General features: G+C 31.1%; 1 protein-coding gene across 4 annotated transcripts in view; it reads left to right on the plus strand.

The window, feature by feature from the left end:
* LOC106463520 (protein kinase C and casein kinase substrate in neurons protein 1-like) overlaps nucleotides 1-12294 on the plus strand; it is an 82391-nt gene that overhangs the window by 22149 nt on the left and 47948 nt on the right. For 3 of the 4 annotated variants that reach the window (XM_022391043.1, XM_013923563.2, XM_013923565.2), the window contains 2 exons: nucleotides 9158-9386; nucleotides 11177-11376. In XM_022391043.1, the coding sequence (XP_022246751.1) occupies nucleotides 9173-9386; nucleotides 11177-11376 (414 nt within the window). In that variant the 5' untranslated portion in view covers nucleotides 9158-9172. Of the gene's footprint in view, nucleotides 1-2735; nucleotides 2761-9157; nucleotides 9387-11176; nucleotides 11377-12294 lie in introns of those variants that run through there. The other variant, XM_013923564.2, reaches the window with a different exon arrangement.

Consider the following 12294-nt stretch of genomic DNA (forward strand, 5'->3'; position numbering starts at 1 on the left):
AAGTTTAAACTTAACTTAACTGAATAGATTAAACTTTAAGTAAGTAAGTAATTTGTAATAAACTAAACTAATGTACTAGTATATAACACTGTAACAACAAACTAATATATATATATATATATATATATATATATGTTATATGTATATATATATATGTTATATGTATGTTGGCATTGTAATGGTTGTATACTACATATGTAGTAGTAATGAAACTCAAAGTAAATATTTCAATAATCTAATTTTTTTTATGATTCTCATATTGTAATTATAGAAGAGCTGAATAAAACAAACATTTAGTAGGGTAATTTTTTATGCTTCCCATATTGTAATTATAGAAGAGATGAATGAAACTAAAAAAAACCTAGTGGACCATTTTTTTTTCATGCAAGGATTTTGAGTTACTGAAAAATTGAAGGTTTTAGGGGATAAATTTCTAATGAAAGTTTCTTTTTTTTACATATTTTAAAGTTTGTGGGGAACTTTAGAAATTGAGATAAGAAATATTGAGAAATTTAGTATTTGGAAATACTGTTAAAAATGAAATAAGCTTTGCAGCAATATCTGAAGCTGGTCATGTCATACGTTTTCCTACTTATCAATGCCACTATCCCCAGTCAGTTTAATTTTTCACATAGTACAACTAGTACCTTCGACTAAGCCTGAGCTACTCTCTGGAACTGTGGATGTCTACCTGCTTAAGAAAAGCAATAGTTATTTTTGCTACTTTTACACTGATTTTTAATTTCTAATGGGAAAAATTACATAAATGATTCAAATGAAACGATCCACCTGGCATGGTCAGATGGTTAGCATGCTTGACTTGCAATCTGAGGGTTCAAATCACTGTCTCACCAAACATGCTAACCCTTCAGCAGTGATGGATCAATCCCACTATTCCTTGGTAGAAGAATAGACTAAGAGTTTGAGGTGGGTGATGATGACTAACTGCCTTCCCTCTAGTCTTACATTGCTAAATTAGGGTTGACTAGTGCAGATAGCCCTGGTGTAGCCTTGTGCGAAATTCAAAACAATCAATCAAATTACATGAATAATTAAAATAGATGATATATTTTAAACAAGCTGAATACATGTGTTCATTATGGATGAAAAGTAAGCAAGGATTTGTTTAAATGGGAAAAAATATTAGAATAGTGTTTAAAAGAAAAAAAAACCTGTAAATATACGCTCGCTGGATTAGGGGGGGGGGTCTCAGAGGACATGTCCCGGGCCACAAAGTTCCTGGCCACAGCCCTGAGTGTTGTCACTCACAGAAAAACGTAAAACTTGCAGTTTTAAACCTTTTATAAATAGGTGTACCAGTACTAATGATATAATGCACTGCGTTTACGTATTTTAAACATTATTAAGATAAGGCCCGTATTGGCGAAACCAAGTACATTTTATGTGTAAAATATATGATCATATTTTAAAACGTTATTAAACTTAAAGTAAGGACTATGCATTAGCGAAACCAACTGTAGTTTTCTGTCACAATAATTAACTTATTTTCATTAGTTCGCTGCTTAGTCTGTAAATATGTTCAAAAAATTCAAGTGATCCGGCAAAGTTACAACTGCACAACCTGTAAAACGCTTGGAATATTCGCCTTATAAATGACTTTTAAATTCATAAAATTTGCAACACGAATAATCGTATATTTTCTTCACCATATAACATTATTTTGTCGACCAAGACATTTTTCAAAGTTTGTTACCTCACAATACATATGGTCAGCGTTTTCCGAGAGTAAACAACTGCGTTTTATTTTTATTTTGTTGTGTGTATTTTCATGTTTTATGTGATTATGATTGCTCACGTCTTGTTTTGGCACTGATTTAAAATTGCGGAACAGATAACTTACGTTTGACATCTTTCATTCTCTCTTATATATAGGTGATTTGCAGATTTTCATAATTTCAGATTATGGCGATGTCAAAGCTTGAGAAAGTTGAGTTAATTCTGCTATTAATCCAAACTTGTTTCGAGTTACAAGGACATCACGTGGAACACATTCTGTAAAATTCGTCGAAGTGCTTATGGTTCCAGACTTTTCGGACATCCTCTGTATTGTTTATATTCAAAATTATTTGTTCTTTCCAAAAAATATTAATCACGTTGCATATTATTTTGGGAAGAAACACTTTATGAACTTAATCAGATCTTGTAATTCCTGGATTGACACCATCGGAAGACGTTTTATTTTATTAATATCTAGTTCAGACACAACACGTAAGAAATCGAATTTAGGTTATAATATTCGCAGCCTGCTAACTAAATATTGCAGTGAACAACTATTGACCAAAATAAAAGCATGCATACGTGTAAAGTACTGAAAAACTTGAGAGGCTTCTCTTCAGAATCCTTTGATACCTTGGTTGGATTTTTTTTTTATGTTTTCTATATTGATCAGTACACTAGGGAAACGTTTGTTTCGTGTCATCAACAGAACCTCACGCCGTGACCAAGTGACGTGGTAGTTTGAGGAGGGTTGAGCGGGAGAGTGAATCGCATTCTTTTGGTTTGGCCTGCAGACATACTGATATTCGTTAGGAAAAGGTTAAAGTTAGCGACGGAGTTTATTCGTTTGGATTTGACAGCCGGCGCTTATTGCGTGGAATAGTTAGTGTGGGGAAAATTGGAGTTCCTTTAGGCGACATTAATTATCATATATGTGGGAGCTAAAGCCTGTTTAGAAATAATTGTTTTATCTCATCACTTTGTAAATCTAGCACAGGACTGTTATGCTGTACATTTATTTGTGTAAGTTATGTTTGCAATTTATTTTTGTGTGTTGTTTTAAACTAGGGAGTTTTTTTATAAACATGTTAATTGATTACCACCAGATGTTTCTTTGAACTTCATAACTATTCGTTGTAATTCGTATCCCAGCCGACCTGAGGCTGAAGAGCTCTGGATTGAGTGAAACGCATCCCCAGCAATGAGTATGACGAATACAGTATGGCTGAAAGAGTAATAATAATAATATTATTATTATACACTTTTCTAATTCTCGCAAGTTCCTAGAGTACTAGATTAAGAACGTAGTGTAAAAAAAAATAATAATAATAATACAACAACAACAAAAGCCTAGCATACTGTTTTATTTATAAGTGTTACACATGAAGAGCGTTGACACAATGTTAGTTAATATATATTTTATTCAGTTGTGTTTGTAAGTGTATCAGTTTAATTTTTAAATGGGAAAATGTTATTATGGGCACAAAATGTTGAATTATATCTCCTATTTTTTGAATTGTACTATTTTTATTTTACAACTGAGTTATAGATGATTTCTAAATGAAAAATTGTTACAAACTGTAAAGTTTGACATTGATTAAAAACTATCACTAATAATTACAATACCAAATATGAACATACTGATATCCATAGTTTATAATATTTTAAAATTGTTTTGTCCATTGACAATTCCATTTTACTTCTCTAAATTAGTGGGTTCTTTTTTCTATGTGTCTTTATTCTTTAAGCATTAATTATTTATAATAAAATATAATATTGAAATAATAAAAATTAATATCTGAGAAGTAATTAATTTTTTCTGTGCTCATTTTTTATATTTATATTGTATCTAGCTAATATATTAGATTAATATATGTTTTATTCTGCTTTAAATTTTGTAGATGAGTCTGTTTTGGGTTGTATATCTTAGATCTCCATCCAGTATTGAGGAGAGCTGCTAAGAATAATAAATTTGAAACCTGTTTCATATTCTTTTGAAAGTTTTTGAACTATTATTGAGATTACTAGTAACTAGTATGATATTTTAGAGAGAACACAAGTGAGATAAAAGTTAGTTATCAAGGGTATTAGTATAATTACAGTCAGTGTTTTGAAGCAATCTGTTTTTCTGAGATTAATTGCATTATGGATAGTTTAGATGTGATTTACTATTAGTGAAGCCAGTGACAGTGGTCCTCAGTGAGACATTAGTATTTATTTTAGGTAACAATTTAATTAATCTTACCTGTAAAGTTAGAAGTGTTTTAAATGAGAGCAATAATAAGACCCTTAGACAAAAAATATCCTGAAGTTCAGTCTAACTCATTTTAGCTATAGTTAGTTAAATACTTAGATAGGCCTGATAGAATAATGCTAATAATTTTTACTGTTTTCTTTTGGATTGATATAGCACTCACATTTAAAAATATAAAATTTGTGTTATTACATTACTCCTGAAAAAAATAAGTCCACAGGTGGAAAGTGTTAGGGTTTTATTGAAAATGGTTTAGATAACATATACTTGCATAGCAATTTTTGGAACCTTGCTAAATAGCCACGGGTATGAACTAGGTCTTATCTAGTTACAAAAACATAAACAAGAATCTAGACCTCTGTCTCTTGTGATAATTTGCTGAGAGTATCTGAAACAGTTTATCTGAATACTGTGCAGCTGACTGATTAGCTAACTCAAAACAAACTTCCCATAAAGTTTACAGGTTTGGTGATTAGACTTACATTTTTCAGTAACGTCTACTCAAGATAGATCACAAATATGGAGGTTGAGTATGGGTACCCGCAGGAAGAGGCAAAGGGGGGTCACTTGACCCCCCCTTGGATTTTCAAAAAGAAAAAATTACTAGATATGTAAAATTATTCTTCAGTGTTATTGGAAAATCATAAGACACTTGTATTTTGATTTCGTAATTTTTTTCAAACTTGAGTTACTTGCCCCCCCCCCATTTTTTTTTCTGCAGGCACCCTTGGGGTTGAGTATATGATATTAAAATGAACTTGAATATGCAAGTCACGTGACAAACACAGCTAATATATAATTGAGGTGGAATAGCATGAACCATAATTAGGTACATTTTGACTTAGCTTGGCATCTTGTTGAGTAGTGTGATGTTCCTGAAAAATTATCACTTTTAGGAAATTTATTTAACTGACCTTTCTGAAGTGAGATATTCATACACTTGTACATAAAGATTTGTACTAATCGGGGATTTAGAAATTCCAAGATGGGAATCTCCATTATACTTAACTAGTTGGAGTACCCTTCCACTGGATGGGTGAAATAAAAACTTGTTTGTAACAAAGGATAGGAATTTGTGCTTCTATTTTTTTTTGACATAATAAACATTAAGAATGCAATAAAAATACATGAAGGAACCAATACTGAAAAGAAAGACATAATGTTTTCAAGAGTTCTATTAATTTGAAATTAGATGGGGAAGGGGTCCACCACCACGACCTTCCTCATGTCATCCTGTATCACTGTTTCAAGTTGTGCTGATTTGGTAGTTTTTCCTGAAATTAGATGAGGGGTCAACCCCACCCCACCCCCCTCATGAACTTCCTCATGTCATCCTGTATCACTGTGTCAAGTTTGCCACTGATTGATCAAGAAATGTGGAAACGTATAAGGAACAGATATGAAATGATATATATGCGACTTTTTTTTTTCCCAGACACACACTTTGCTTTATATAGTAGATGGCATTAGAAAGAAAAGGAATATGGATAAACTTGGGGCACCATAACCATCTAGAAAGAGACCTGCAGCAAATGTACCAAAGCCATTATAAACAAAGTGCAGTACCTTGTAATAAGTCAGTGGCAAAAACCATCCACATGCAACAGTAAACAACATATTCAATTAAGATCTTGTCCAGAAAGGAGTCCAACAGGGTAGGGGATTCATCATCATAATGTTTCCTAACATACTTCCCATTCAACAGTCACATACCTTAAGCAACTGTAGAATGAAATGGATGTTCATATTATTCTGAATGAAGACATACCAGTCAAGCTGCTCAACATATAATGCCTGTGGATTTCTGTTTAGTTAAGCTGTTAAAATGGACTGATAAACCATCATCCTTATACAATAGATATATCATGGAAAGCATGCAGGGAGAATGGATATGCTTTGTACTTGACAGCCTTACGACAGAGCCTTTTGCAATGAAAACTGCACTAAAGTGCTATTGTCATGATGCATGGTTATCAGCTTAAGCATTACCAAATGTGTTAACATAAACTGTAACGACATGATGCCCCAAAATTGTTTTAATATAACATACTTAACCCTTTGTTTTCAAGAAGACTGGTCTGTTAACATATTTTTTATAAACATTTCTGTGAATAAGTCTACGATGGCTATCTTTATTTTACAACACCATCTTTCACTTTAGTTTTTACTACTTATGTAAAAATACAATAGAAGTGTGTAATGAGTTTATTTTGTAACTATCAGTTTAGGCATTCATATCATAATAAATTACATGCACATGTTATTTTACACATTCATAAAAACAATTTCATCATTGTATGTTAAAATTCAAAATTACCCATTTTTTGCTTTCTTTAGGTAGGTCAACGTTTTTTATAATTTTTCAATATTTTCATTAGCACTTGTACATGTACTCTTGATTTTAATTTCAGAAATTAAGAAGTGTTTATAAAAACTTTGAAGTATTACTTACATGTGTGTGTGTGTGTGTGTGTGTGTGTGATCTCACACTTTTTGTGATCAATTTTTAAGAATTGTGTGTTTAGAATATATAGTGTGATAATATTGTGATGTCAGAAACACACGTAGGTTCAAGAAGTCTTGATACAAAATGATAAAGATCATATATCTTGTATGCTTTTGAAAGGTCCACCTTTCGAAAGTGCTCTGGTTATAGGGTTTTTATCATTTAGTATGATAATATGTAATATAACCTACAGTTTAAAAACATGTAAAACAAAAGCATGTACATGTAGAGTGAGTTTTTGGGTGACCTAGTGTTTTTATACCTCATATAACTATGTTATTTTTGTGCAATATAATTTTAGGTATTTTGAGGTTGGAATGTTTTGACCAAGGACAAAATAAACCTTCTGGTTAGCTGTTAGTTGCAATAAGCTTATACTGCCTTGGGGTTAAAAGTTATTGTAATTTAAACTTTATTACATTTAACATTTTAGTACATGTAAGAATAAACAGCCACCAATTAGTCTAAGTTTTAAAGAAGTTAATGGTATTTTTTTAGAAGTTTTAATCATTCTACAGTTTAATAACAGATCAATCACCCCTTGAACAATGTGAAAGGTGTGAATAAAATAGCTTGCTTAAGTCATATGCTAAGATTTCAAACTTAAATGTAATTGTTTTTAAGTTATAAAAGATGTTTGAGGTTCATATATAAGGAAGTGAGGATAGGGGAAAACTATTTTTAATAAAAGGCAAAAAAATCATGAATCTTAAACAATGTTGTTGGCATGTTTTATTTAACTGATGTTGGCAGTGTTTAAATATGAAAGTTGTAATGTAATTATTTAACTGAAATGTTGTGGAATTGCTGGTTTAGTTATAATGATGTACAGTATACTTCATTGTTCAGTAATGTGTAATTATTTAACTGTAATGTGTGAAAGTATTGTTCGTCCCTTATGGTTGTAATATTAACATTAGTACTAGCCTATCAAACCAATTGTCTGAACATAACCATTAAAATAGTAGTAAAAACAAAGCAGCTAAAATAAGATGTGTTTTAAAACTTGCACTAACACAAAATTCAGTGCTTCATTGATGCTAATATCGCCATCATCAATAACTGTTTTAACCATATTCTATTGTACATTTTCTGACTGTACTGCTGATTTTATATTGGGATATCTCCACATTTTGAATTATAATTATTACATGTCTACAGTGATAAGTATAAACGAGGAAATTGTAGAAGTTATGAACAGCAATTTTTCTATTTTCAAATATTAGAAGATTGGAAATTAATATACATTATAAATGTTTATTTTACTCTTCAAACTATGTATGAAATAAGTTAGTTTCTTTATTATATGCAACAGACATGATAAACTAAAAGGTAAAATGTAGGTAAAAGTATTAGTTTTGAAATGTATTACATGTACATTGTTATGAAAGTACTTACTTGGTCAGTATTATAAAAAACATGAAAGATTATTTCAAGCTGCTATCATGTCTTACTTACCTGTCTGTGTATGCTATCTTTCTGATAAGCATTTACTGCAGTGAATAAGGATAACTTGTTAAACTTACTGTTGTCTGTTTATCTTTGTTATGCTGTGTATATTTTAAACTAGCAATAACTGTATCAGAATGTCAGAAAAACACGCACACCCGACCTTGCTTCCATCAGTTTTGACCCTGATTGGAACATGACCTGTATTGTGTACATGTAATGTTTACATTAACACTTTTGAAACAGTTATTCAGGTAGATTGATACAATTCATTAATGTTACAATTTTCAAGAAGAAATAGAAATTATTACATATCATTAAATTTTATGATCGTGGAAGTTGTTTAATTTATTATTAAATGAGAAAAGTAGCTATAAATCCCATGCATAACTGCAGAGTGAGTGTGTATGTGTGTACATACAAACAAACAGGTAGACTTCTCAATCAATATTTCAAACCAACATGCCTCATGTGTGCCACATCAACTTTGTCTAATAACATAAAATATATAGGTTATGAAATATTTGTTGGGATATCAATAACAATTAACAACAGGTTAACATACTCTTTATTATTTGTTGTACATTGTAGTGTTGTAAAAGAGGAATAAATATCAACCTCAGGCTGTTAGACAATGTACATTAGCATAGAAAAAATCAGTGAATTTCCTAGAATACATACTTACTTTTCTTAGAAATATGTATTATTAGATGTGTGTATGTGAAAGAGGTCATACATGGTCTAGATATTACAAGTAAGTCTATGACAAACGTACCAAGGTATATGTATGAAATGCTGGTGCCCAGATAGTGCCAGGGATACAGGTATTCTAGTAGAATTTGTTGTTTGATAAGATGATGACCTACATTGGATTCTCTACAGATGATGGCTTTTACGTTCTTATTTTTACACTATCTGTAGTCAGTTTATAAAAAGAATGTTTAATCTTTCTTTCATCATAAGTCCGTTCATGAATATACATATTTGAATGGTATACAGTATTTTTGCTAACAATAATCTGCAGGGTTTATAGTGCGTAGACTTTTTATTTGTATATAATAAACATTTTGATTTTAGCTTCAGTATTGTTCCATAATTATTGATATTGTGCATTTAAGCCTAGGTTATTTCACATGCTTATTAAATTGTAATGCACTATATAATGCATTTATATTTTAGAAAAAAAATATATATTTTTTTCTTGAATGTAGGAAGCTAGTGAAACGATGTCCCACCACAGTGATGATGGTATGTTGATTGTCTCTAGCGATAGTTTTTGGGAACCGGGAAATTATAAAAGAACAACGAAAAGGATAGAGGATGGGTTCAGGCTTAGTAATGAGCTGATTCAGCTTATCCAGGAGAGAAGTGAAATAGAAAAGAGTTATGGAAAGAGTATCAGAGCTTGGGCAAAAAAATGGAATGATATTATAGAAAAAGGTTTGTGACCTTTTAGCTTAAGAAAAGTATACGTGAATACTCGAGTGTGTTAAATTTTTCATTTTAATTTATTTTTTATATGTGAATTTTGTAGTGTTTTTTATGTTTAGCTTCTTTGTCTATACAGCTGGATAACTTGGTGTTTTTTTGTGTTTTCTGAGTGGTGAAATTTATTATGAATACTTTCTGATAAAACATTCTACCTACAAATAGATCGGAACTAAAAAAATAACGTTGTTAGTAACGTAAATGTTTTAATATGTCAGTGTAACTTGGAATATAGTATGTCACAAAACCTTTGATTAGAATACATTGATTATCAGTTGTGTCAGTGAGTGTTATTATGGCCACATAATAAGAGAAATGTATACATATTTCACATCTTGGGGGGGGGGGGGTAATCGGTGTTATTCCTAATTAATGCCAAAAACTGTTACTTCGGGAATTGAATTTGGAACAGAGCCTAACCCAGGAATTTGGCTTTAGCATTTGTAGCTGCTCAAGCTAAATTCCAGCTGAGGAGATGTGGGTATTGGGAGTGGAGAGACATTCTATGACTTAAACCAGTTATCTTAGGCCTGCTGCCACCTATTCTATTATTTTTATGTTCATCCTTATTGTTTGTAAGAGTGAAATTAAATCAAAAAAGTTTGAAGAATTTTAATTTTGAGAATTTCAAGTAATATTTGCTTACAGTTTGAACAAGGAAAAAGTCTTCAAACTGTCCTTACAATTCAAAAATAAGTCCAATAAACTTTTAGTTAAAACAGGGGTTAAAGGAAAGTCATAACAAAGTGCTGTAATCAGCTTATGAAAGTACGTCATAAAGAACATTAAAAAATTAAACTTATTCATTATGAATAATAAAGTAGACACAAAATGGGTAGTAGTAGATTTCAATATGTTAGTGGGTATATTTTAGTAGTGTTTTGGTTGGTCGATTGTTGTTTATTTGTTTTTAATAATTAATATATGTACTTGAGAGATGTGTCTCATTTTTTTTTAATTGAAAAAAAATTTCTGAATTTCTGTTCTTATAACCCATTAACTGTGGATGACGGATACTTCCGTCATTGAAGTTCTATGGCTCAGCTGCGAATGATGGAAATATCCGTCAATTGCACATATATAGGTATAACTCTATGCGAATGATGAAAATTACTGTTTTATTGTGATTGATGGCAACTCAGTTTTATCTGTGAGACAGAAAACGGCAACCGAGCTGCTCCTGTCGCAGTTCAAGGGTTAATGTAGAAACTGCATACTATTTTCGTCCAAGCATAAATTATTGTGTGTAAGTTTTAATTTATATTTTTTAAAATCAGATTTAATTATCTTAGCTATCTACATGTACCTTTTAAATAGACATTTTTCAAACCTTGTATGTCTGTAAGAAGGACCTGTAAGTCATGTGTTTTATAACAGACAGTATATTTTAAGTGTTGGTACATGAAAGCACATAATATTTATTTTTAAAAAATCTGATCAGCTGTGAATCATTTTATACATTTGACAGCAATTCAAAATGCAGTCATATCAAACATATTTTTTTTTTCAAATGGAAGGTAATAACTGTTGAATACCATAAAAAAAGAGAGAGAAGGAGCAGGTTTGCATTATTTTTATTGGTGGATTATAATAGTATTGTTTATATTTGTTCCTGTACATATGGAGCTATATGAAATTATGAAGCTGGAGGTCACTGTTATGTAAATATTTTGATAAACACAAAGTTATATTGTAGAAAGCTATAAATTTCTAATTACATCTGTGTTATGGGTATTATAAAGGTCCAGAATATGGAACTACAGAAGCAGCTTGGAAAGGGGTGCTGGTAGAAGCAGACAGACGTTGTGAAATGCATGTAAGGGTGAAAGATAAACTCCAGAATGAAGTTATTCAGCAGATCAAACAATGGCAAAAGGACAATTTTCACAAGTCAATGATGCAATTGAAGGAGAAGAAAGAAATGGATGATGCATTTAAAAAGGTAAGAAATACAGTGTTGTACACTAAGAGAAAATTCACTTATTTTTATGTCTGTAGCATCTCAGAAATTCAAGCTTGAGTTTTTGATTTGTCCATGTTTTAATGCTGTTCAATAATAAGAGTAAGCTCATTTTTAGCAAGTCTTAAATAGAAAGGTTAAAGAAATAGCAAAGCAATTATCCAGTATGTACCTGATGATGACAAAACCTTGTCAAAACGTTGTACATTTGCTGTTATGTTAAACTTATATTAAAGTTTTTCTTCATTACCCATTCAAGCCATCTCCAACCATTATTAATTATCCAGTATAATTGTGCTATATCAATTTTCATTTCTTTTTTTTGCAATGTTTATCATTAGACAATTTCTCATATTTAACCTTCACTTATGTGTTCATGTTGGATAGAGCTGCAGATAGTTTAGATTGTCCAAACAATTTCTCATACTTAACCTTCTTATGTGTTCACGTTGGATAGAGCTGCAGATAGTTTAGATTATCCAGTATAATTGTGTTATATCAATTTTCATTTCTTTTTTTGCAATGTTTATCATCAGACAATTTCTCATATTTAACCTTCTTATGTGTTCATGTTGGAGAGAGCTGCAGATAGTTTAGATTGTCCAACAACAAGTTCTAAGCTTGTGATGTGTTTAAATTTTGTTCTCCCAGAACCTTTAATGATTAGCAATATATTTGTTTTTCATATACCTGTAATATAAAAATAGTATTAAAAACTGCTAAATAAATATCATACTTGAATAGAGTTGTTTAAACATTTGTTTAACAACAAGTAAAAGCTTGGAATGGTCTATTCTTTCATTGGGGGGTGTGTCTGTGAGCCAGACTAGTTTCGGTCGTAGTGTCCAGGGTCACTGATGAGGAGTGGAATTCTCCGAAAACTAGTTTGGCTCACAGACA

This window comes from Limulus polyphemus, unplaced genomic scaffold (assembly GCF_000517525.1).
Source record: "Limulus polyphemus unplaced genomic scaffold, Limulus_polyphemus-2.1.2 Scaffold1429, whole genome shotgun sequence".
Lineage (NCBI taxonomy): Eukaryota > Metazoa > Arthropoda > Merostomata > Xiphosura > Limulidae > Limulus > Limulus polyphemus.